Here is a 26494-nt window from a genome sequence, read left to right on the forward strand (position 1 = left end):
ATCAAAAAAAATTGTGAATATCTAGAATATCAATTTAGTTTTACTAAATTGTTCATTACACATATGTTTTGACAGAGCAACCATAGTTTAAAATAAATGAATTATGCCAAATTTCTAAAACATGCACATGCGTGAACCTAAGCTGTTCCACGTAGTTTTTTTTTAATAATTGTCTGAATTAAACCGCCTTTTGAGACGGTTAGAAAGTTTGAATCTAGCTAAACATTTATATGACTGGTTTCTTATGGCAACCACATCTAATAATTGTCATAGCCACCTCTATATTATATGACAGGTTTTTTATGTCAACCGCGTCTAAAATTGTCATAGCCGCCTCTATAAAAAAAAATCAGTTTTCTGTGATGTGTTTCTCGCTCTTACCTTACCCCACAATTTACGGGATCAGAGGAAAATGTAGGGAAAGTTGCTCAGACGTTGTCCTAACTCATAGCCACATTTGTCAACAGAGCTACTTACAAATACACATTTACACCAGCAGACGGGGGCTTCCGAATTGTGAAAGCCAACAAGAGAACACTGCTATTCTGCTAAGTTCTAAACACAAGAAGCAAATGGACGCAAAGAAGAAACGCGTGGCGATCGTCGGAGCCGGCCCAAGCGGCCTGGCGGCATGCAAGCACGCGCTGGCCAAGGGCTTCCGCCCCGTGGTCTTCGAGTCCGGCACCGCCGTCGGCGGCGTGTGGAACCGGACGCTGGCCTCCACGAGGCTGCAGACGACGGCGTCCGCCTACCGGTTCTCCGACTTCCCCTGGCCGCCTGCGTCCGCGGACGACGAGGGGCTCTCCTTCCCGCGCCACGACCAGGTGGCGGAGTACATGACCGCGTACGCGCGGCGCTTCGGCGTGCTGGAGCGCGTCCGGTTCGGCTACAGGGTGCTCGGCGCCAGCTACGTCGGGGCGACGGAGCAGGAGGTGGCGGCGTGGGAACGCTGGTCCGGGAATGGCGAGGCGTTCGGCGACGGCACGGGCGAGTGGCACCTCACCGTGCGGCACGGCGATGGCGACGGCGACGGCGAGGGCGAGTCGGAGGGCGGCAGCACTCAGGTATGTCGAATGGCTAAGACGCTAAGGCCATGTTTAGTTTGCAAAAATTTCTGTCTCCTACGGTAAAAGAGCATGTTTGGACATATGCATTGAGTACTAAATGTAGACGAAAAAAATAATAATTGCACAGTTTTCGGCGAAATCGCGAGACGAATCTTTTAAGCCTAATTAGTCCATGAAAAGCCTTAAGTGCTATAGTAACCCACATGTGCTAATGACCGATTAATTAGTATCATTAGATTCGTCTCGTAGTTTCCTGATGGGTTCTGTAATTTATTTTTTTATTAGTATTCAAAAACCCCTCCCGATATCCTTCCGACACCTCCGATGTGACACCTAAAAATTTTCGCCTCCCCAACTAAACACACCCTAAGTCAATCATTGCCAGAGATGAAATGTGGTGGTAGGTGTTGCACGGTCGGGGATAGTGTACGTTTGCTTTCGTCTGGACGTATCCATCGACTATCGACCAGCCAGCAGAGAATCCCGAATTTTGGTATATTGGTCTCCTTACCATCCAAATGACGATTGAGACCGAGAGTTTCCGTCCCAATGCAAGGTACTCTTCTAAAGGAAAACTTTTTATCCACTCACTGCATGCCCACATGGATTGGTCACTGATCCAATAATCCGCCATGCGCTACACTAAAAAAGCATTATGTCTTTATTCGACTTTTTTTTTTTTTGCGAACTTAAGCTTTGCATTGCACTACTGCCGAACCAGTTTTTGCAGACGGGCAGAATTGATTTTCCGAGGCTCAAATCCTTCGCTTGTGTTAATCCCAATTTTGGAAGGCAAGCACCATGCCGGCTTGTGCTAATCACAATTTTTGGAGGCAGGCATTGTAACCGTCTGCGAAAATAAATCACACAAAATTAAAAAAAAAAAAAGCTCACTGGCGAACCCGAGCCCACCAGCGCCTCCGCCGACTACCTCGCCGGATCCGCTGATGCCGCCGGCTTCCACGAACCACCACCTCGCGCTTGGATCTCGCTGTCGTCTTCACACGCTCGGAAGGCCGCACGGCTGCTGAAACGGAGACCGCCACGCCACCGTGAGAAACCCTAGCATGCCGTGAGGGAGGCCGTCGCGCCGCCGTCTTCACGCCGCCACGAGAAACCCTAGTGCGCCACTGCGAGGCCGATTAGATCTCGCCACGCCGCCGTGTCAGGCCGCCTCGCCGCCTCAAGGCCGCCACCCCCTCCGCGAGTCTGATTTTAGCAGAGAAGAGAGATGGATGCGAGAGAGTGAAGGAAACCCTAAAGTCCCTCTTCATATATAAACCCGGTAAGGTGGAATGGGTCGCGACTTCCATGGGTTTGGTTGGTCCTTGGTCTACTAACGGAGGCGGGCCTCTTAAGTGGGCCGCCTATGAAAATAGAGAGGCCCGCCTACGTAAATCGATTTTATAAGACGAGCAATTATGACCGCCTCCGTAAATAAAATGTCCGCCTCTGTAAATCCATTTGGCGAGGCGGTCAAATAAGATGTCCGCCTCCGAAAATCCTCAGGTATTTTAGAAGGCACCTACTGTACATTTTGTGACTGCCTCCATTAATCAAACAACTTGTCTCCTAAAATCAATTTTTTAGTATTGTTACCATATTAGATAGTCGACTTTGATAGTTATTACTTTCCATAGTTTTATATCAACGAAAACTAAAAGCATTTTAAAAGCCAAATAACCATATACTCCCTTCATCACTGAATAAATCAATTTCTAGAATTGTTCTAAATCAAACTTTCTAAATTTGATCAGAGTGCAAAGATTTATAACATGAAATTAGTGACATTAGACTATACAACATAAATATATTTTCATAACATGCTTACTTGTTTTCATAAATATTTGTGTTTTAAATATGAAAAAAAAACTTAAGATAACTTTAGAATTTGATTTATCCAGGGACAAATGTAGTATATATGACTATAAGAGCCAAGTGTAGTATACGACTATAAGAGCCAGTTGCCAGTTGGAGCTTTCACCATAGGGTGATGCTAGGCTTGAGTTACCTAAAAACCGTTTCTGTTTGGAGACAGGATTGGACTAAAATAAAGAGCTAACTCTTCCAAACATCCTCACCATGTTCACTTATCGTATCAGCCATGCTTATCAGTCATGATACAGTGTTTTTCTCTCACAACAAAACAGCATCAGCCGACTTATAAGCCACAGAAACGATCAAGCGAACAGGGAGTTAAAAGGCTAAATCTAAAATAGGTCAGCTAAGTTATTGCCACACTCTCTATAGCCAAAATGTTGCTGGGAGCAATTCCAAGAGACTCTATATCCCTCCTAATTTAGATGAATTGAAATTTTGGTGAAAAATACACTCCAACCGCTTTTTTAATTGGATCTCCAAATATAGGCATCATTCCGGATTTCTCAATAACGAAAGATGGAGAGTGAGGATGTGATTGTCTAAAGTACACACAAGATATCGAAAAGCTATTAAAGGGTACAAATATATAGAAAACGATTTTTTTCTCAAATGACTCAAAACGATGATTTAGAGAGTAAATTTTAGAAAGATTCTTGGAGATAGATGCTCTAATTATTAGCTACTATATGTAAACAACCCAACTATTAGCACAACGACAAAAAAAATATTATATTAGCTCTCTCACTCTCACCTAGCAAAATTTGCAAGCAAACACGTCTTAGCCGATGAACGAACAGCGGCCATCCGTTTGTAATTATCAACAATCCAGAATGAGTGTTTACTATTTATATGTATTCATTCGTCACTGCCGGCCTCTCCTCGCATAAAGAACGCGCTACTTGCCAGTGCCGGCAGGCTCCTATCCTTGTCAATGTCCCCTCCTAGGTCCTAGCTGCCTCTCCTTTCTTGAAGCATCTCCCATGCTGTTCATCTCGTATGACCAGCAGCCATCATTTGCATGCGACCCGCGCGCTTCGTCGCTTCGCTTGTCACTATCGCGAGGCTAGCTGCCTCCCGAACCAATTAATTGATGAAAAAAAATGGCGCATTCCAATCTTGGTGCTCTGTTCCATAGATCTACAGGTTCGATTTCCTAATCCTCTGTATCGGGAGGTATGGCGTGGCGAAGCTCCCGACGTTTGCTGACGGAAGAGGCCCCGAGGTGTTCCGCGGGCGAGTGCTCCATTCCATGGAGTACTCAGCCATGGCGCACGCGGACGCCGCCGAGCTGGTCAGGGGCAAGCGTGTCGCCGTGGTTGGCGCCGGCAAGTCGGCCATGGACATCGTCGCGCAGTGCGCCGAGGCAAACGGTGAGATCGATACGATCGGACTGATGCTTTTGCATTGCCTGCCTGCTGCTTCTACGTCTTTGCAAATTACTAAAGCACATCATTTGCGTTTGACAGGTAGCAGGTACCCGTGCACAATGGTCTACAGAAGCGCCCATTGGATGCTGGATCCTAAACTTGCTATCACCACCTCGGCTCGATGGACCGAGTTGATGGTTCACAAGCCCGGAGAGGGGTTCGCGCTCAGCCTTCTCGCCACGGCACTCACTCCACTGGTAACACTCACTAGCAGTCTATGTCTAGCACTAGCTCATGTCATGCAAACACACACTGTGACACTGATCGATCGACTCCATCCATCCTGCTGCAGCGATGGCTTATCTCGAAGTTGGCCGAAGTCTACTACAAGAGGACCATCCCGATGCAGGAGTACGGGATGGTCCCGGACGGCAGCTTCTCGCAGGGGAGCCTGGGCTGGCGGATAGGCGTACTCCCGGAGGGGTTCTACGACCGGGTGGACGACGGCAGCGTGGCGCTCACGAGGTGCCGCGGCTCCGTCGGCTTCTGCGCGGACGGCCTCGTCGTCCTGGACGACGACGACGACGGCGTCGTGGTGGGCGCCGACGTGGTCATCCTCTCCACGGGCTTCCACATCGACCGGCCGCTGCGGGACGTGTTCGCCTCCCCCAGGTTCGGCGAGATGGTCGCGCCGGACGACGGCGGCGCGGCCGCGGTGCTCCCGCTCTACAGGCACTGCGTGCACCCGCGGGTCCCGCAGATGGCCGTCGTCGGGTACGTCGAGAGCGGCTCCAGCATCTACCCCTACGAGATGATGGCCAAGTGGGTGGCGCACCTGCTCGACGGCGCGGTCCGGTTGCCGCCCGTCCGCGACATGGAGCGCGACGTGGCGGAGTGGGCGCGGTGGGGCCGGTGGGCGAGGCGCGCGTGCGGGGGATTCTTCCTCAAGTCGTGCATCGCCTCCGTCACCACGTGGTACCACGACCAGCTCTGCCGGGACATGGGCCACCGGCCTAGGAGGAAGGCCGGCCTCCTCGCGGAGTGGCTACAGCCGTACGGCCCAACGGACTACGCCGGCATCCAGTGAAAGCTGTACTGTACTGTACGAAGGATAAGGATCCAATCTTTGATCTAACTTCAAGCTGGGCTACCAAATTACGTACTCATTTGAATACGCTAGGCCCATATTCTTTACTCCAATTGGGCCCACTTATGCTGCTACCATAAGAAAGAAAAATTCATGAAAATACGGCGGCGTGAGTTTGTATTATAATGACAATTTTCCTTATGTTTATTTGATCGGACGCCTTTACTCATGATTACTTTAGAATCACAACACAAGATGTAGACATTCACACATACTATAAACGTTCGTACGCACATCCTACGTATTTCTATGAGCATTTCTAAATAATTGAGCTGTTAGATTTCAGGCACCTATATCTATATCCACATGTTTTGACTCTGAAAGAAAGTTGAAGTGACTTATAATTTAGAATAGAGATAGTACTATTTATAAAATATTAAATAGCCAAAAAAATCCTCAAAATGTCCTCGTGTTGCATTTAGCGGACGTACCACATTCCGTTGCAACGCACGACCACGTTTGCTACTAAATATATATTCATGAAAGTATGAGATTGAACTTTTAGATTTCAAGCACCTCGTTTGCCAGCGAAAGAATAAGGATGCTAAATTTTATAATACACCGATGATGCGAGTGGGCAGATTAACCGCTAAACTAAGCCTAGTTCGCTTAACCGTAGACCATTTCCTGGTAAAGACAGCCGATGAAAGGCTAGCCTGGAGGATCTTTCTCTTTGAGTTATTTTAGCGTAGACGCTGAATTTAACTAGTTTGACGTACGTACTCATTCAGCTACTTTAGTTTAAACCAGAACATACAAATTACGCTCCAAAAGTTACCCCGTACGTCAACAAGTGCCGGGAAATTATATTCCAGGGGAAATTAGGCCAATTACTGTCAGCTTGTCATAGGGCTTGAAAAGGCACGGCCGATTTTTTTTTTGGCGTGTGTTCCCGTGCTGCACGCTTGGGAGGCTGAGAATTTCGTGCAAGCTTCGTCTCCCGGTAGTAATAACAATAGATAAAACTGGAGATGGTAGGCCAATTCTTTCCAAATTGCATGTAACAACTCATCTCTTTTTTTTTCCACACGAGATACAAAAGGGAGTTTTTTTTTTTTCTCAGATGTACGGTTTTTTTTCAATCTATGAACAGTACCATGGGGTTAATTAGGATCCAACCTTCTCTATGCAGTTCCGTGTCTTGGCTTCGTCTGCCTATGGTCGTCCCCTGCAGCTTACTTGCCACGGCCATGCAGCCGCTGCCCAAGGGCCTGGTTCATTGGCACGAGAGACTGGGGATTAAACTGTAGTCCCATACGTTGTTTGGTTTAAGGGACTAATCTGTTGTACAAAGACCATGATACCTCTATTCAATACACAAATCAGCTAGGGGTTGTACCCCTGTTCCCGCGCTGCTTTTTCTGGTGGTGGTGGTGGTGGTGCTGGCCGCGCTGCTTTGATTTGCCTTGCCGCGCTCCTGGCAGGCTTTCCTCTCCCCAAATCATTCATATATTGAAAAGAGTGTTCGTGCAGTTCATAAATATTCAATATTACAAATCATCATACCTACGATCTCCTAAATAAACCATCAGCTATCCAATCCCGAAACTGATTCATATTTCGATCTTCGTCCCCTTGACGTATGTCTATTTCCTTGGGAAGAAGATGATGCTTCGACCATTGGAACGTAGTTTTCATCCTGATCACACATATCAAAGTCCGTATCCGCTAAAGCACTCTCTCGAATGAAAATTATGAACGGCCATACAAGCCATAATTATTTGGCTTTGCTTTGGCATTGGATAACTCGACAAATCTAACAATATCCTCCACTTCATCTTTAAAACTTCAAAAGACCGCTCGATGACATTTCGAAGTGAAGAATGCGAATAATTAAAGAGCTCCTTTTTACCTCTTGGCATTGGTCCTTGCCGAAACTCTTGGAGATGATACTTCGTTCCCTTGTGCAGTGCAAGATGACCCATTTGGTTCGGGTAACCCAAGTCGACAAGATAAAACTTCCCTACGTAACCATAATTTTTTTAAGTAACATGGAATTAAGACATAAATGCAGTTGCAAAGGCAATCCAAAATGTGTTCAAGTTCCCTAATAAACAGCAGTAAGTAAATCAAACAAGTCAATGGCTAATGGACATGTCACAGCTTAAGTTGCCTAATAAACAGCAATAAGTAAATCAAACAACTCAATGGCCAATGGACATATCAGCTTAAGTTCCCTAATAAACAGCTATAAATAAATCATACGAGTCAATGGCCAGTGGACATGTCACCGCTCAAGTTCAGCAGCAATATATTGCGCAGAATCAACCACTAGCTCACGCAGTCACATTCCTTCCTTTCTCGCCACTGGAAGCACGCTGCTCCTGCAGGCAGTGATGCCCCATCTATGAAAGCAAGCACGTTGCTCCTGTATGCAGTAGACAGCGATGCCCACATCTTCTACTAGGCAGGTTCTTTTCACTCTCCCGTCATCTATAAATGGTTCTGTGCAGGATTCCAATCAAAGTTTCTTCACCTTAGTACAATCAGTTTCAAGTAAACTAATCATAGTGGATTGCTGTTTGGAGTAGAGATTATGCAAATTTATCTATTTGGCATATGTAAATCAGTCGAATAAGAACATGCATTGCTCATTTCTACAATTGGTCATACACTACTAATATTCACTAACATGTTCTTTTAGGTGGTTGCAAGCATGATCAGAACTTTACCATGTCCTTTAAGCAACATCTAAAGGTTGTTGTCACGACTCATTTCACTGTAAAAGGTTCTGGTAATTATTTTTCTTAAAAAATAATAATGTTGTTAAGGTGTAGGATCTGTGTTGTTCTTTCAAAAAACATCTAGAACTGCACAGAAGCAGCTTCATTTCATAAATAGCACTCCTCTACACTTATACAACTCTTTGTTGTTAATCAGTAACAGTGCATGAGAAGTAGGTTAACTGAGAGAAGAGCGAAACCTATGTAGTAGTGCCAGATATAGTTTGAGTGTGTGTAATGGCTAATTATCTTAGATGTAGTGCCTAATATAGCTGGAGTGTCTGTAATTGGCAGTTATATTTCAATATCATTTCAGCTCATGTATTTTTGAAATATTAGCTATTTGCATGGCTACCGGTAAGATTGCAACCACACCACAATATCTACTGCATCACTAGCACACATATTGAACCACGGGTAAGCATTGCACTTGCATGGACTAAACCTACATAAAAAGATCCGCCGAGAGTAACAGTGGCTAACACAACCTAGGTGAAACATGAAAAGATCCGCCCCGCGCTGCTTTCTTCTCCGGCTTTGGCGCGTCGGATGTTGTGACCAGCGTGCACAAGCTGCTCCTCTATCGCGGGGGCGCGCGGGTGCCGACGTGCCGTGGCCTACTGGCCTCGGGCGAATAGGATGCAGTCATCGATGCGTTCTGCAAGACTTCGGCGTCACCGTGTACCGCCCCGTTCATTTGGCAGATAAGCCATGGCTAAAAGTACAGTTAGTTGATTTGGTGTGAGAGAAAAATACCCGCATGCGTTGGCGGCTGGGTGCCAATATCCATTGGATGTCCAAAGTTTGACTCATCTGGGATCCAAAATCCAAGTTTCGTTTGTACTCAGAGGCATGTGTGGATGTCCAAATCCAAACGCATTCTGTTGGACAGAGTCCAAGGAAGAAAAAAATCAATTGGATGTTAAACGAATCTTGCACCCTGAACATTGGCCCCTCGTTCTGCGAGGTAATGGCCACATCATCCCAAATTTCCGGCCGTGGATCTCCGGCTGCTTTCGCAAACCGTCAGGCCAGAAGCAATTCCAGACCCTTCTCCTCCTCGCATCCAGCCCACCGCCGTTCCTCCTCCCGCTCCCCTCCGTGCGCCTCGTACCGTCGTCGTTCCTCCTTCTCCCTCCGTCCGGCTCTCACCGCCGCCCGCGGCTTTCTCCGCCTGCTGCGGATCCACGGTCTCCCTCCACCAGGCCCTTTCTCGGGAGCTGCGAGCGCATCCGTTCCTTTGGGCTGTGGCTGCTCCGACCTCCGACCGTCGGGGTCGAGGACATCCCAGACCCGCCGTCCGGACGCACTCCCCTGTCTCCTACAGCGTCTCTGTTGCGAAGGCCCGAGAGCCGCAGCCTCCATCTCGCCGCACCGGCGGCTGACAACCCAAGACGAAGGGGATGACGGCCACGACATTCTGGCTACCTACAACGACCTTAGCCGCAATGTCGCACCGGCAGCACCCACCCACTGACTCCTACGCAGCTGCGCTGGACTCGACGTCGGCATGGATGTCGTACATGATCTGTTCGACTGAATGCTCATGAGATAAACTGTAAACAGCCGCATGTTTTGCTTGTATGGCTGTGCCGACACCTGTCTTCCATGTTTATGTCATAAATGATGCTTACCAGTTTGAGCTTGACTGTTTGATGCATGCTTGTTGTAAGCTCGAAATGTGGCCAAGCTCAAGATGGTTGATGGTACATATTCTACATACTCAAATGGATTTCAATTTTGTTTGTTATGTATTCATGTCCATGCATACCAGCTGTTCGATAATAGCCTTCGCATACCAGCTAAATGCATCCAACTATCATTTTTTTTAAATCACTCTGCTTGGATCCAATGTCCCATAATAGCCTTCGGATAGACATTCATGCTAATTCCACTTGCCACATTATATGATCTCTAATTTACACGACGTCAAATTATTTCTAAGTAGTTTAAAAAAATTATTTTTAAGTGATAAACAAGCAAATAATCAGCTTTATCTGTGGCTAAACTAAATTTCAACTTGAAACTTTCTAATTTTGGAGTTCATTTGGCAATATAAATCACTGCATGTAGAAATAATTTGAGCATCGCCAATTGTTTTTTCAGAGAGCCATTATAAGTAAAACATCTATCATATTATCGAACTACACATGAAACTGTTTACTTTTGCTGCTGCTATAAGAATACATAAACGTTGCAAGGTAAAACTTCTGTACAAAACATGATCCCATTTTCAAAAATCATCGACATGTTTGAAATAGTTTTTGATATTATGATGATCAAAGTGTAGATATCTCCCTTTGTAAAAGGCATGGTCTACCAGGCCAGCCGATGGCGCCCGTGCCTCAGGCAGATAACGGCAGCACAGCCCATATCTTGCGCTCCTGCGACGGGCAAGGAGATGGTGACGGCGGTTGAGTCTAAGGAGGGCAGTAGCAGTGCCAACGGGTGTCCCCTAACCGGCCGCACCATCTCATGCACAGCTCGATGCTGACATCATCGAAACATCCTGCTAAACGATCATACCTCCTACCCTTCAAGGTAATGTTCATTGTCTGATATCTTCAGTTATGTACCTCTGTTATATCGCTTAGCAGGATGTATGTGTTGACTACCATCTCGGCTTGTTTTTTTATTCTTTCGAGGAGCTCATATGTCCCCCCTTATCTCGTCACAAGATGGATACTGATAGAAATTATCTCATGTTCAGTTATTTGGCTCAGGATTCATGCCATCAAATCGGTGAGCAACTGAGCACCTTAACCTGTGATAAAGATGTTGTCGTTTCTATTTCTGTGAAACTGGTTTCCATGATCTTTTATTCTGGATATGTTTACTTTAGTTTTCTCTCAATTGTCTACAATTTGGAAATTTTGTTGATTGCTAGTTGTTACCTAAGAGCTGATCATGTCATATATACTTAAATTAATGGTAATAACTACACCATACCTCCTTTCCAGTTTTCCTCTCTCTCTCTCTCTCTCTCTCTCTCTCTCTCTCTCTCTCTCTCTCTATATATATATATATATATATATATATATATATATATATATATATATATATATATATATATATATATATATATATATATATATATAATTATATTTTACTTTATGCAACAGAATGAGAGAGCCATATATTATTTTTTGTAGCTTTCGAACAACCCAACTATGCTAATTTGAAATGCAAGAAGTACAGCCCTCACTTTGTGCCAAATGCCAAGACGCTATAAAACATGCTGTGTAACAATCATCGCCATACATGTGCGAAGTGAATAATAAGTCAGCTTAAACTCTCGGCGCGTTCGGCCGGCTGGGGCTGGGCTGGCCAGCGCACTCACAGCGACACTGTTCATATGAATACTGTTTACAGACAGAACAATATTTTTTCCTCACAACAATTAACCAGAACAGTATTTTGGCTTATTTTTCAGTGTGCCGAACAGCTTGTCTAAACTAAGATAATTCTGTTATTTGAGTAAAGTCCTTAGTTCAAAAATGAAAAAATTATCATATTAAAACATATATATGCTTACTGAACTTCACTTGTTCTATTTTTCTTTTATGTGAAGCTTAAAATATCATTAGAAGATTATTAGGGAGCATTGGTTGTCAAATTACTTTCTAGATTTAGGAGGTATACCCCAAGGAGACATTCATGGACCAAGGAAGGTAGCTATATATTTGCTATCTACTGACAAAAATGACATGGCTACGTGAAATCAACTGACCAGCACTCCGGTACGGCACAGCAAGGCCCGAAGACCGGCACGCTACAGGGCTGATAAGCCAAGGCCAAATATTCGTGTGGGTCACATGCCGCACCCACATCTTGCGGGCTGAGGAGAGGGCCGGCATGCCATCCCAACTCCAACGGAAAAAGGGCCCGACCTCCGTTACTTGCAGAATCCTTTGCCCACACGGGATCCTGGTCCACCTCAGCACCACCGCCTCTATCCCTTGTGCGCCACCGCCAGCCCCTGTCAACTTGTGTAGTAGTACTATCTCCTAGGACTTTATATTTTTTAAAGAAAAGAAGATTGCAATGTTTTTTTTTCTTGAAAATAGCCATTCGATGGTGCAAATAAGAGAAAACAATACATTTTATAACAAAGAAAATACCAGTCAACATCAAGTAAATACTACCTCCGTCCACAAAAGAATGCAATTCTCGGATTTTGATGAGTCAAACAGTTTAAACTTTAACTAAATTTATATAAAAAAGTACAAACATATTTTTATACAAAATAAGTACAATTAGATTAGTTATAGAATATTTTTTTTTCTAATAAATTTATTTAGAGACATAAATGCTAATACTATTTGCCATAAACTTAGTTAAACTTGATCTCAATTGATCGGCACGATACCATAATTGTATTCTTTTGCGGACAGAGAGAGTATGATCTTCGTGTATTTTGGCCTTGAGTTATTGGGAGTCATGCAGAAGTAAAAGACATACTTGCCTGATAAGCCTCATGGTCCATTGATGTTCAGAGAGAGAGAGAGAGATCCATTGATGCTGAGAGAGAGAGAGAGTTAATTCAACAAGAACGTCTTCTGATATAAGCTCCGTTCGTGTCGCTAAAAAAATAAGTCAAAACACTATTTTGGTTGAAAAAATAAATTGAAAAAGATGGATTATAAAAGAAGCGAACAGGGTCACGAGATCAACTTTGAATGACATCTCTCTTCTTCCTTATACTCGTAGATGCTTATTAAAAAAAGAAAGTTGCATTGATTTATCAGGCTGCTTCAATCGTAAGTTGATTCTTTGTTTTATCCAAGAAATTAATCCGAAGTTGACTAGTGTATACTTAAGTTCACCTAACTAAACTATTCAAGAAAATTTACCAAAATATATTGGTCACTCAAAGACTGCAGTCTGCAGCCGACAGGTGCTAGTCTAAAACTAAATGTGTGTTTTGGGATCATTTTTTGGTTACGGGGAGGGTGATTTCCGTTCTTTGCTTGGCTTGTAGGATTTGGGACGGTAGACATGGATGGTAGTCAGCCGGTTCGCTTGGTCATAAATGATCGTAAATTTTTAGTTAGAATAGTATTTTTCTCTTCCACCAAACCAGCCAGCAGTAATAATTCACGATCGTATATGATCATATCAGCACTAGCCGAAGAGGTTGAGTATTTACAACGTTAGCTCCGATAGTGGTAGACTGGTGGGACCTATTTTTAGTCACAAATATAATTTCTTTCACCTCCGTAAGAGCAACTCCAACTCCAGCAGCAGCCCTTAAAATCAGATCCTCTACTTTTGGTTTGAGAGCTTGCCCCTCATTTTTAAGGGTTGAATTTTTTTCACTCCAACTAAAGCTGCTATGGTACAATATTTTTCTCTCACAACAAATCAGCTTCAACCGGCTTATCTGCCGTAGAAACCATCAACCGAACTGCCCCAGTTGTCAAGTCCCTCAAACCTTCACTATATGCAATGACACATGAGACCCAGTTGTCAGGTTCTCGTCCACTGAGCTACCGTTACCCATCGGGAAAAACCACCGAGATGAACGACATCTGAGTGTCGGGGTTGAGGAGCGGCTACTTGCCACTCAGGATCCGAAAGGAGGAGCGGCCGCTCGCCGCCGGGAGGAAGGGGAGCCGTGACGGGGAGAGCGCGTGGCAGCCGCACGTGGGGAAGAAGGGCGCCACAAGGAAAAGCGGGTCGCCCTTCCTCGAGACCTCGACCCCAGCACCACGCCGCCCTTCCTCACACCCTCCCCCACCGTGTCCTTCTCCTTCGTCTCCCCCACCCTCATCCGCCGTCCTCACCGCGCCGCCCTCCCTCAACCCCCCCCCCCCCCCACCGCGCCGCCCTGCTTGCGCAATATACGTCCTGTTTGTTTGGCTGATAAGCTATGGCTCCGTTGACTAGTTTATTGTGAGAGAAAAATACTGTTCGTTAGCTGAAAAAATACGGCTTATAAGTATTGATAGCCCGGTGACGGACTGACGGGGAGGAACTGCGCCGGCACGAACTTGGGTGGGACGGGAAGAGAACTGCGCCGCGCCGCGCCGTGCCGTCACCCGCCAGGCCACCATCATCAAAACGGTGTCCAGTTCTAACCCGATTGGAATCCGACGTGGCTGGCCCCATCGGACAGTGGCACAGACTTCCTTTGCGCGCGCATAAATACGCGGTTTCCCAGGGTGACCGACGCAAGTAGCGATAACTCTGCCCCTGTCCGCAGGGTCTAATACGAAAAAGGCGATTTGTTATCAATCGAACCAAGCAACTATCGCTTCCGTCGCCGGCGAGCCTCCTCCTCCTCCTCTCTAACCGCCGACGCCGACGCCGACGCCGCCGCGGAAGGGGAAGCGATGGGGTTTTTGGACGGCCTCCGTCTCGACACGCTGCTGAAGCGCGTCTGCAAGTCGCTGCTCAAGAAGCGGCTTGGGGATCTGATCCTCGGCGACCTCGACCTCGATCAGTTCGACATCCAGCTTGGCCGCGGCACGCTGCAGCTCAACGACCTCGCCCTCAACGCCGAGTTCATCAACCGTAAGGTGCGTTTTCTTCCGCGCCCTTCCCGCCTGCTCTCGCGGCTCCCGCGTCTTGTTCTCCCTCCCATGTGTATTGGAGCCGTCGCAGTTCGCTTCCGATTAGGCGCAGAGGGAGGTTAGGTTTTGTGATGGTTCCATCGCCGACTGCCGCTCGCCTGTTTTCTGGGTGATCGAATTGTGGCGTGTGGAAGTTAAGAACTTGGTACTGAAGTTAGGAATAATTTGATTTGATTCCCGGGTGGGTTTAGTTGTTTCGTTTTAAATCCTGATCGTGATTGGCCACTGTTTTGTGGCGCGAATTCTAGTTGGTATTGAGGCAGGGGTTTTGGCTATTTTCGTGCTGGACCTGAAGGCTGGTGGGGAAAAGAAGTGGAGCTGTAGAAATTTTTTTGATTGATGTCTGTGTCAATTTTGGTCAATCTCAATTTGTTGTTCTATTGTATACTTCAGTAGTTTTTATTAGTTTAGTTTGTACATGCAAGTTTATGGAATAGCTGCAAAATCTGATCTTGGGGGCAGGAGAAGAGGCTATGCACCTTTGTTGCAGTGCATTCATACGAAGCATCCTAAATTAAAATACATTACAATGTAAAGCGTGTACACACCGAAATGCTAAGGGTGGCTAGTGTTAAATTCAATTTAACAGAAAGTATCATGTGGCCAGTTAGTCTATGATTTTACTTGCTGTTATCTGTAGGTTCAATACTCTTTGTTCACTATTTTTCTTCTCATTTGATTCATTGTGGTACTTAGCATACCACAATCATCTCTTATTCGAATGCCAAAAAAAAGTTGTGGAACCTGCAGAAGTTAAATTGTTTGCTTCCTGTCTTAAAGTGAAATAATCAGTTAATTTTCTGTATTATTTCAGTTATCAGGATCTCCTATTACGCTGAAAGAAGGATCGATAAAATCCCTGTTAGTTAGATTCTCTGCTAGCTGCAAGATTGTTGTTGAAGAATTGGAGCTTCTGCTTGCTCCATCTGTTGCAAGTGAAGCTGATGATGTGCATACTGAATGCTCTGTCTCTGGTAGTACTAGTGACACACAGACACTAGTCAAGACCCAAAGAAATGAATCTGATAGTAATCAGTGTTCCACTTCTGTATCTCGAGATGTGGATGAAGGTGTAAAGAGAATTGCCAGTGCGGTCAAATGGTTTCTGACAAGCTTTAATATCAAGTTAAAGAATGTCTATGTCGTATTTGATCCTCAAATCAGTTTGAATAGTAGACTCCCAGAAACTAGTCGATCTCTAGTTTTCCGAATTAAAGAGGTGGAATTTGGAACCCAACTTGGTCTATTTAAACTGGACAACTTTTTAACTTTCCATGAGGCGGTCATTGAGTTTTTGAAGATGGATGATGTCGATGCAGTGCTTCAAAATGATCCAATTAGAGGAACAGCTGACATTTCGGCACGTCATAGTACTACTGCAGTATTAACTGGTCCCATTGGTGGCTTCTCCGGTAAACTCAACTTAAGCATCCCATGGAATAAGGGGTGCTTGAACTTTGAGAAAATTGATGCAGATGTATCAGTTGATTCATTAGAATTACGGTTACAATTCAGCAGCATCCAGTGGATCATGAATGTATGGGATTCTCTCCAAAGAAAGCCAGTAGACGAACAGAGTTGTGTTCATAATATTGCAGATATCTCTATTAGTTCTTCCAGCTCTGCCTTCTGTCCACCTGCTTCAAGCTCTTTGAAGCCAGGTTCAGATTCTGTGATAGCCACCAGTGAATACTTGGCACAGAGCACATTTTATCAAAGCAAGCAGGATAAAATTCAGGATTCTTTCCTTACAAGGGCACATGTGATAACAGACTGGATGGAGCCTGTTGCCCGTAAGGATCTAGGCGACCCTGATTCAGATTGTGATGAAAGGTTTGTTTCTGCCCTACATTTCATTCCTTGAAATTCTAATTAACTCTCATAGTGCACCTTGGAATTAATTTTGCCATATTATTGTCAATGTTGCTATACCACAATTTGCTTCTGTTTCTATATTTTGTGAATATTAGACCAGCTATAAGGTCTTCAAAATTAGTCCATTGGTCTGTGCATGCTTTCCATCTGTAAACACTAAACAGCTTTTCTTTCATTTCTTTTCATTTATGGCCACCACAGAACACACTTATTGCTATCTTCTTTCTCGAATTGTTCTTTACTGCATTCTTTGAAGCCCTGTATTAATAATTTATATAAAACAGGGCAATTTGCAGAGGGCCATTGGCATTATTTGCTTGAGTATTTCTCTGCACCTTTGATATATAGCCAGGAGTTTTAGTGGTCAAATGTGCTAGTTCTCTTCTTTGGCTTTAGCATAAATTTCCCTTTGCTTTGGCACTTAAGTAATTCTTCCATAAGAATTTCTTTCTGTTTTCAAAGTTTCATTTATTTTTATTGTTGTGGGAAGCATGCTATTTTTTTAAAAGAAGTTGTTTTTGGGATGTTCTAATTACTAATCCCTTGTTATTTCTGACAGCATTGATCAGTTCTTTGAATGTTTTGAGGAATTGAGGAACTCCCAGTCAAGTTTAGGAAACAGTGGTATATGGGACTGGACGTGTTCAGTGTTCAATGCCATAAGTTTTGCATCCACTTTAGCTTCTGGATCTGATCAAGTTCCTAAAGGTATTCATTCCAACTTTGGTGTATTACTTTCAGTTTACTAATGCTTATGCCATACCTTCCACTCTTCTTGGTTTTGGTTATGAATGAATAATGTGGCTTCTTCATCTGCCATTTTCTTTGACTCTTGAAACTATCCATGTTAAATAGATTGTTTTTCTTAGGAAAAAAAGTGGCATCCTTTACATGGACAGTCTCCAAAACACAGCTTTTCCTGAACCAATAAATTATGATATCATGAAAGTATTTATCAAGCTGAATCTGTACATGCTAAACTTTAAACATTCATCGAGATATTGTTGGTCAAGCTTAAAGTTCATTTACTGCTTGTGTCCCAATAGGGCAACTTTTTTTTCTTGTGACTGGAATATGTATCAGACTGTCAGCACCTAAGTATATCGATGAATGATGGAACATGCTCTGGACCTCTGATTCAATTGATGGTATTGTTAAAAAACGTTTTTTCTTTTCAAATTAGTATTAGAAATTGAAAAAACGGATTTTAATTAACAGAGTAAAGTAGTTGACTGAATGTACTGAAAAAACACCCTTAACATTCGACGCAGTTCTCAATTCATGCAAAAACACAGTGTTTCATCAAAAGCTTATATACCATGTTCTAAGTTTGCCCATTATGATGTTGATCGCACTTCTTTATTATGAATAGCAACAGACGTGACTTAAGAATAATAGCTTACTGACACTATCATGGTCATCTGTTAGTACCACAGGCATGAACAAAACCGTTGCATTTATTTCAATTATGGAACCATGTGGTTGTAGTATTTTACTTTTGCCACTGAAATGATCAGATCATCCATATATATGACTACTTATTTTACTTTTCATTCGGTAACAGAACCAGTTGTGGAGAGGACCTTACGAGCCTCCATCACTGAGGTATCTGTTCTTCTTTTGTTCAGTGATGACACAGATATCGAAAATTCCAGTGTTCCTGTCAGTGCATTGGATGATATGAGAAATTCTGAAATGTTTTCAAGCTGCCTTTCCTCTGAGCATTTTGAGAAATCAATTATATCTCCTGCTAAAGCTTCCAGCTTAAATATGCATCATCTCAAAGCCAAGTGTGAGAACATTCACCTTGATCTACAGGTATTCATTTTGTCTGTACTGGTACAGCAGTGCTTCTTAATCCATGCATCATTTTAGTTTCACCAAGCTTGGTGTTTAATATTTTTTTCTTATTGATATCTGCAGACTTATCCAAAAAATGTAAGGTTCAAGGCATCAATTGCCCAAATTAAGCTTGATGAATACTACCGTGCCGGAAACAATAATTCAGATGATTCAAACCTTGGTAACCACTTCTTGAACAATAACTTGCGGCAAGGAGTTCAAGCTTCCCTCCCTCAGTGCTTGTTTGCTGCTGGAGATCACTCGGTGGAAACCTATGAATTTTGTGGCAACAGTTCAAGTGAATTGAGTCAATTGACTAAAGTTGAATTGCTAAAAACTTTTGGCGAGTGCACATTCTATTATGATGTCAGTACCAAAGATCAAGATGGCAATTTAGTAAGCTCAACTTCTATGTCGATCCGTTTGGCTCCTTTGCTTTTATGGGTGCACTTCCATACAATATACATGCTACTGAGTTTTGTAAGTAAAGTTGAGTCTGATTTGTCACATGGAGAGCATAAAATTCAAAAGCATGGTGACGAAAAAGGAAGCAGATTGACTACCAGCACAAACATGTCCTCAAGTGGAAGTCTAAAAGTTCAGATATCCCTATCACCGGCAAGAATCGTCCTGTGCTTTCCATCTGAGTTTTCATGGGATTTGAGCCACCCATCTGTCCTGGATAAGTTCCTGGTGATCGACCACACTTCATGTCTGAACATGGTAGGAAACCCTCAAAATGAAATGCAAAATGAGGTTCATCTTAGCAAGCCGTGTACCTCAATCCATTTGGCTCTAGGGAACATAGACGTATATTTGGTCAAGCCAGTCAATAATGTATTGGTTGGTAGAATCTGTTCTTCAAGTAGGCAAACTTTCTCTACGATGAAGATTCTTTCTGTTACTGGAGCCAGTTATAATGACTCTGGCATCACACTGATCAGGAGAAAGTATCCTGTAACTGGCCCTGAGATTTTGAACAATGCTTGGAGTTTGCCAAAGCTGCATGATGAAAAGATTACTAAAAAACAGAACAGCAAATGGGCTGGCATTTCCCCTTCTTCAACACATGATCTTGCAGAGACAGGATCCAGTATGCGCCAGGAGCTCCTTAAGAGCACTGAGCTCTTATTTCATGTTCAACTTTCTTGTGTCTCAGTACAACTTAGTAAAAAGGATTGCGAGTTACTTAATAAGCTGCTAGATCATGTCATTGAGGGGATATCAAATGAACAAACAAGCATTTCTGGAAATTCCAAGGACCAATCTGTTCTGATCAATGATATCTGCATTCAAACATCTGTCCTTTTTGAATGCAGTATCTTGGAAATTTGCACTGAATTGAATGAAACAGTGGAAGTTGGTCCTTTATTACAGGCAGAACTAAAAGGATCCTGGAACTCTCTTAAGTTGAAAGTTTCAAAATTTTCTCTTTTCTCCTGTTCAAATGTTGGAGGCCTCAACAATGCCAGTTTTCTTTGGGTGAATCATGGTGAAGGTGAGCTTTGGGGTTCTGTTAGTGCTAAGAATGATAAAGTCCCTGGAGAAAGTAAAGATTTTCTTATAGTGGCTTGCAAGGACTCTGCCTGCAGGCGGGGTGATGGTGAAGGTACTAATGTGCTGTCTATTGGCGCTGCTGGCTGTTCTGTGACCCACATCAGGAACCCAAAGCTAAAAGAGAACTACACTTCTGTTGATGTTCGTTCTGGTACAATTGTAGCACCTGGTGGCCGTATGGATTGGATCAATGCGATATGCCTGCTGTTCAGTTCAGGTTCAGATAGAACTGAAAAGTCAGATGATAGTAACACAGTAAATAGCTATCAGTCTGGAGAACCTTATTCGTCATCTTTATTTATAGAGTTGGCTGATGTTGCTGTTAGCTATGAACCTCATTTTAAAAATTCCACTCTCAGTGCTGGAGCAGCCGACCGCAAGTTGTTCTCATGCCTTTTAGCTGCATCATCATTTAAGCTCCATAATAAATCTGCATCAGCCTCTGCAGCTACTGATTTTGATATCCAGTTACGTGATCTTGGGCTCCTCATTTCTCAATCATCTGGCTCAACAAATGCCACTTGCAGTTATGGTGTAGATTACCTTCGTAAAGCAGGTTATGCGAAGGTTGCCCAGAACACGTTCATTGAAGCTTCTCTAAGATTAGATTCTTCCTTTTGGAAGCTTGAAATATCTGATTCCCAATTTGATATTGGTACATGTCATGACACAACCCATGGTCTTATTGGTTTGGGATCCCAACTCCAGCAGCTATATGGTCCAGATATGCAGGATGCTTTAGATCATCTACAGTCTAGGTGGAATAGTGTTCAGCAGGCAAACAGGCAAAATATGGCCGCTGATGCATCAGACAAGTCTGATAGCAGTTTGGAGATTTCGGCAGATTCTGGGGATTACCAGTCAGATGGACTGCTTGATGATATTATTGAGAATGCTTTTTACACACAGGATTGCTTGGACAACAATTTTTGGGAGAGCAATTGCCATCACTTATGTAGTAGCAGTGAGACGGATGATGGATTTGAGCTGAATGCGGCCACTTCTTCACACGAATTTCTTAGATCTACTCCGGAAGGCAATGTTACTCAAATATCACCAGAACGGAATGCCTGTCCTGATCAAATCATTGATTCATATTATATGCCTGAATTTCATCAATCATTATCAACTCTATGTGATGAAGAGCATAAATGTACATCTGGTGACAATTCTCGTAGAACCCTGGAAAGTGAGGATGCTGGATGGTATAACAATGTTCCCTTAACAATAGTTGAGAATCATGTTTTGAAAAGGAAAAACAAGCAAGTTGAGCAAGTACTTCAACACGAAGTGGCTTCTGTTTGCAGTTTGAATCCTGATGAATATTGTAATCTGAAAGGAAAGGTTCATATTCATGATATAGATGTAAAGTGGCGGATGTATGCTGGAGATGACTGGTTATTACCTCAGAAAGATTCGACTAGCTTAACATGCACAGATGGAAGAGATAAGAGCTCTTCACTGGAATTTACCTTGAGAGGGCTCAGTATCCAAGTTGACATGTATCCAAATGGGGATATTTCTATATCTAAGCTATCCGTAGCTGCTGAGGACTTAACTCTTTGTGATCAAAGTATCCATGCTCCGTGGAAACTGGTATTTCTATATTTCCAAGTTATTATATTTACAAACTAGCTTTAGTTCCATGGCTAATGATTTGTAATCATTCTCATCCTTTTAAAAAGGTTCTTGGATGTTACAACTCAAAGGATTACCCAAGAGAGTCTTGCTCCAGTGCATTCAGGTTAGAACTGGAGTCTGTGAGGCCTGAGCCACAGGCACCTTTGGAAGACTACAGGTAAATGAAGTATTACATTTCGACATAAGATTGGATTCATATGATGAAAAAAGACCCTTAGCTTGTTTCTGTTAATCCATACTGAGTTTTGCCATACTCAATTGATTCAAAAGATTATTTATGCCATTCATACTTATAGGAAAACATTCTTTGGTTAGGTAGATTGTAGTTGAAAAACATATGTAGTGGCTGCAGATCAGTTATGAAATAAGGCAGGATGCACTTGCTAATTTATCTTTTTGCATAAGTGAGTAAACATAAATGGTAGAGCCTACGCATCAGAGGCTCTAAATGTGTCCCACTGGAGTTTGAGGCATAAGGCATTTGTACCCACTACCCAGGTGACATTGATGGTACTTGGTCTGTCATGGCAAAGGGTTAGGCAAGAGGGAGGGAGGGCATAGGCATTGGAGGGTGTAGGGAGTCTTTGGGGGACCCTTTTTATTGCTTAGTCTAAAAAGTATGTTGTAGCTTAAAAAGGGAGAAAAAAAGGAGAGACATCTGAAAAGACATTGCTTGAAAGGTCGACAAAAGGCCACCCAAAAGCCAGCTCTCACCTGTACAGGTGCATTGTTGCCACAAGCCAGGTCTTAACCCATACTTACCAGGGTTCGAGCCCTGATTCGTAGCCTCACAACTGGAGAACTTACCACCATCCTACAAGCATGTTTTCAGTGCTCTTATTTAAGAGGGCTCTTCATAGAAACAATATGAAATACTCTTTCTCACCTTGTGCTCTCTTGATGATATTATAATTACAATTGATTCTCTTCTGTCGCGCTATCCTAATTTTTGCAGGCTCCATCTCGAGATTTTGCCTCTACAGTTGCATCTTGATCAAGAGCAACTTAACTTCCTAATCAATTTCTTCAAGAATGATTCATGTAACAATGACCCTCATTTGCATTGCGAAAATGAGACTGTTGATGTGAAGAGCACAAGCAATGGAAGCAATACAGTTGTGGATGAGGCATTACTTCCTTTCTTTCAGGTATTTCATGCTCATCATCACTTTAACAGACAGCTCAGCGAACTACAAACACAATCATCGGATTTTGTCGTATTTGTTACGGGCTCTTTGAATTAAAATCTAGGCGACTAGGCCATTAGACGATCTTAAAATCTAGCAGTGTTGGTGGAAGGAACGACATATGGAAGATACGCTCCTGCTTTTAATATTATTAATTATATATATATTATTATTGTTATTATTATTAGATTGCACTCAATGAACTGAAACCTGAGTGTAACACTAGCACACAATCATGTTGTCACATAAGTATTCTTTTAAGTTAAACATTTCGGGTGAAGCAAGGACAAAAGGCCAAGCAAGTGCTAATTTTGTTTGCTTCATGTGACAAACATCAATCATATATCATTTCATTGTAAGCCGCAGGGCCTATTTGTCTTCAGTATATAACATTGTGATCTGTTTTTTCCTCTCTGATGCCAGAAATTTGATGTAAAGCCACTTGTTCTGCACATTAATTATATACCCCGTCAGTTTGACCCGATTGCACTAGGCAAGGGAAATTACGCAGAACTTCTCAACATTCTTCCATGGAAGGTAAACTCTAGTGAAAGAAACACATTTAGCAGCAAAGAAACTTTCTGATGATTATGTATAACAGCCCTGATATGAGATTTCTTGCACAGGGAATTGATTTGAAGCTTAAGCATGTTTCTGCAATGGGTGTTTACGGATGGAACAGCATAGGTGACACAGTAGCTGCGGAATGGTTGGAGGACATTTCTAAAAATCAGGTCCTTATCTCCCCTTGTGTACCTGTACTCTCAGACATGACTTGATAGCAGGAAAAGTCTACAAGAAATAGAGATAATATTTAGATTTGCTTGTGCAAATACATAGAAAATACTAAATCTGCACTTGATTTATATAAATCCCCCTGTAGTCTGAACTGAAGTATCTGTTGTCTAGGTGCACAAATTGCTAAAAGGACTTCCTCCAATAAGATCACTAGTTGCTGTTGGTTCAGGGACCAGAAAGTTGGTCTCTTTGCCCATCAAAAGCTACAAGAAGGATCGGAAATTGCTCAAGGGAGTGCAAAGAGGTAAAGATACAAATTATGTCAGCTAGTATTTCTGCTGGAATTGTGATTATGCAGTGGTACTATGAACTGCTTGATGGTGACACCATCCTCCATTACCACTAACAATGACAGTTTCATTTCTTGTTTGACAGGCGCAGTTGCTTTTATTAGAAGTGTTACCATTGAAGCAGTAGGACTTGGAGTCCATTTGGCTGCAGGAGCTCATGATATGCTTGTGAAGACAGAACACGCCCTTACAACTGTTCCACCACCTTTAGCCTCATGTGAAGCAAAACGAACAAAACACAACATTAGAGCTAACCAACCTGAAAGTGCACAACAAGGAATGAAACAGGTACTGAGTTCCTCTGCCTTGCATAACAATTAGGATCTTTGATAATTACTTACATTGCTGTTCTTGTTTGGGGAAGGGCGGGCCTGGTGCAAGCGGTAGAGTCTTACCGCCTGTGACCGGAAGGTCCCGGGTTCGAGTCGCGGTCTCCTCGCATTGCACAGGCGAGGGTAAGGCTTGTCACTGACACCCTTCCCCAGACCCCGCACAGAGCGGGAGCTCTCTGCACTGGGTACGCTGTTCTTGTTTGGGACTGCTTTTAACTCTTTGCATCACTTAGAACTATAATTTATGATTTGGAACTAAGTTTGAAATATATTCCCAATGACTGAAGTCTGGTCATTGAACAGCCCTGAGGCCTAACAACTACTACACCTTTCATGTAGTGCTTTAGTGTTATTAACATTAGTTAAAAATTTTGCAGGCATATGAAAGTTTAACTGATGGGTTTGGAAGGACTGCCTCTGCTCTCATTGGCAATCCTATTAAAGTTTATAACCGAGGGGCTGGTGTCGGATCAGTTCTGGCTACTGCAATCTGTGGAGCACCAGCTGCTGCAGTAGCTCCAGTCTCGGCATCTGCTCGTGCTTTACATTATGCACTTCTTGGGCTAAGGAACAGGTCAGTTTTTGCACATTCTGAACTCATTCTAAAGTATTTGTGCTATTGTTATTTGTACACTATGCCTTAAATCATCGATAGAATTTTATCCACGTAATACGTGAGTACCAAAGAGCTTGGATCTGTCAGCGGAGATTTTAAACACCGCACAAGAAATTACTTTTCCAGGTCATATAAACTTGATATTCTACTTTTAGTCTGTTAAATAATCCAGGAGCAGAAAATAATTTTGATGTCTGTCAGCAGTCGGACTTAGTCACTAATTCAACGAAGTGGAGTAATTTTGATGTTTTTTTGTTGTAATCTGGCTAGAGAAACATATTTTTGAAGGATCAATTGTGCCTTCACTTAGTGAAGGAATCATGTCTTTGCTGCTAATTTGTGTTAGCAAAACTTTTTTTACACATTTGCAGCCTTGATCCTGAGCACAAGAAAGAATCCATGTACAAATACCAGGGACCCTCTCAAGCATAGACGTCATTGAGAAGATGAGTTGGGTGGTCAGTTCATTCTTTGGCGCGCCTTACACCATCTCTCTGAAGCAATTGGTTTAGGAGCTCCTGTGCCAGTCTCGTCCAATGGTGAGGTGCAAACTTTACAGTGTAAGCGAGATTGCTATTGCAGAACTTTAATGCTTTTGAAAGACAGCATTGTCTATGTGTTCTTACAGACGTTTTGATCCATCTGCGCAGGTGTGTACAGATCGTAGGACAGATTATATGTGGCATCAAAACCTTACACTATGTAAATTAACACATATAAGGGTTTAATTACCACTCATCTTTTCCACCACGCAGGCACGTGGAAGTTTTGTAATCCCTCTTCGCTTAGTTTATGAAGATACCCTAGGGCTTGCATGAATGTCTCCGATGTACATAATGTGGTTGCTCTGTGAGTTGTGCGGGTGTAAATATATCTCTTTTGCTTTGGTTGTGTGTGCGCGCGCCTCTGGTCCGCTGACAATAAGTTCTCACGATTTGCAAGTGTAAATATTACCATCAATGTTTTGATCTGTTGCTGGTGTCATTTGTCGCTTTGTGAGCAAAAATATCGTGCGTTAGCATTACTATTGCGCATGCCAATATCTGGGCACATATGGTAAATGTTAATCCCTCCATTCCAAATTATGTCATTCCAATTTTTTGAAAGTCAAACCATCTCAAGTTTGTGTAACACCCGAAAATTTGCTTTTTCTGAAATAAAGTTAGAATGATTCAATTATGTATTTTTGTGCTCATAAAATATAGAAAATAATAATTTTTTATTAAAATAAAATTCATCATAGGGTTTAGAAACATATTTGAGCATACATGTCATTGCATTTGATTTATTAAGATGAGTTGTTTTGCTTCAAAAAGAAATTCAAAATTTGTTGAAATGCTTTTTGAAATGAGAATTTAAAAAAGGTTTGGAAATGAAAAGAAAAAAAAAAGGAAGAACCTTTCCCTCTCTATTTTCGGGCTGGTGCCCAGCCAGCGCAGCCGCGCAGGCCTAGCACCACTCCATCCTTTCCGTAGGCCGACTCCCTCCATCCCTCGTGTGGCCTAGTTGCCGCGGTCGAAGCCCAAGCGCGCGCTCCGTCTCTGCGGCCCGCTCTGCTCCGGCCCAGTTGTGCGCCCACTCCTTTGTCTCTTGTTG

General features: G+C 43.1%; 2 protein-coding genes across 3 annotated transcripts; both read left to right on the top strand.

The window, feature by feature from the left end:
- Positions 1 to 491: 491 nt before the first annotated feature.
- LOC136531278 (probable flavin-containing monooxygenase 1) lies at positions 492 to 5607 on the top strand. Its single transcript, XM_066523945.1, has 4 exons — positions 492 to 1064; positions 4084 to 4318; positions 4415 to 4572; positions 4668 to 5607. The coding sequence occupies exons 1-4, from the start codon at positions 573 to 575 to the stop codon at positions 5400 to 5402; spliced, it is 1620 nt and encodes a 539-aa protein (XP_066380042.1). The 5' UTR covers positions 492 to 572; the 3' UTR covers positions 5403 to 5607.
- An 8771-nt stretch (positions 5608 to 14378) lies between these two features.
- On the top strand, positions 14379 to 25868 carry LOC136531277 (autophagy-related protein 2-like). Of its 2 annotated transcripts, none has more exons than XM_066523943.1 (14): positions 14379 to 14706; positions 15575 to 16593; positions 17195 to 17343; positions 18200 to 18453; positions 18559 to 21630; positions 21720 to 21832; positions 22631 to 22823; positions 23286 to 23399; positions 23489 to 23596; positions 23772 to 23904; positions 24036 to 24238; positions 24660 to 24856; positions 25270 to 25458; positions 25549 to 25868. In XM_066523943.1, exons 1-13 carry the CDS (start codon positions 14521 to 14523, stop codon positions 25328 to 25330), a joined length of 5802 nt encoding a protein of 1933 aa, XP_066380040.1. In that variant the 5' UTR covers positions 14379 to 14520; the 3' UTR covers positions 25331 to 25458; positions 25549 to 25868. The 2 variants fall into 2 exon arrangements, with proteins under 2 accessions (XP_066380040.1, XP_066380041.1); XM_066523944.1 differs by having other exon boundaries at positions 25270 to 25437.
- Positions 25869 to 26494: the final 626 nt, after the last annotated feature.

The sequence above is a fragment of the Miscanthus floridulus genome, unplaced genomic scaffold (genome assembly GCF_019320115.1).
Source record: "Miscanthus floridulus cultivar M001 unplaced genomic scaffold, ASM1932011v1 fs_313_2_3, whole genome shotgun sequence".
Lineage (NCBI taxonomy): Eukaryota > Viridiplantae > Streptophyta > Magnoliopsida > Poales > Poaceae > Miscanthus > Miscanthus floridulus.

Excerpts from the sequence above, each read along its gene's own strand:
- LOC136531278 (XM_066523945.1), top strand. The coding sequence starts at position 573 with ATGGACGCAAAGAAGAAACGCGTGGCGATCGTCGGAGCCGGCCCAAGC. Across the intron at positions 4,319-4,414 it reads GCAGTGCGCCGAGGCAAACG|GTAGCAGGTACCCGTGCACA; the intron begins GTGAGATCGATA and ends TGCGTTTGACAG. Across the intron at positions 4,573-4,667 it reads CCACGGCACTCACTCCACTG|CGATGGCTTATCTCGAAGTT; the intron begins GTAACACTCACT and ends ATCCTGCTGCAG.
- LOC136531277 (XM_066523943.1), top strand. The coding sequence starts at position 14,521 with ATGGGGTTTTTGGACGGCCTCCGTCTCGACACGCTGCTGAAGCGCGTC. Across the intron at positions 16,594-17,194 it reads GATTCAGATTGTGATGAAAG|CATTGATCAGTTCTTTGAAT; the intron begins GTTTGTTTCTGC and ends TATTTCTGACAG. Across the intron at positions 24,857-25,269 it reads CTTCTTGGGCTAAGGAACAG|CCTTGATCCTGAGCACAAGA; the intron begins GTCAGTTTTTGC and ends ACACATTTGCAG.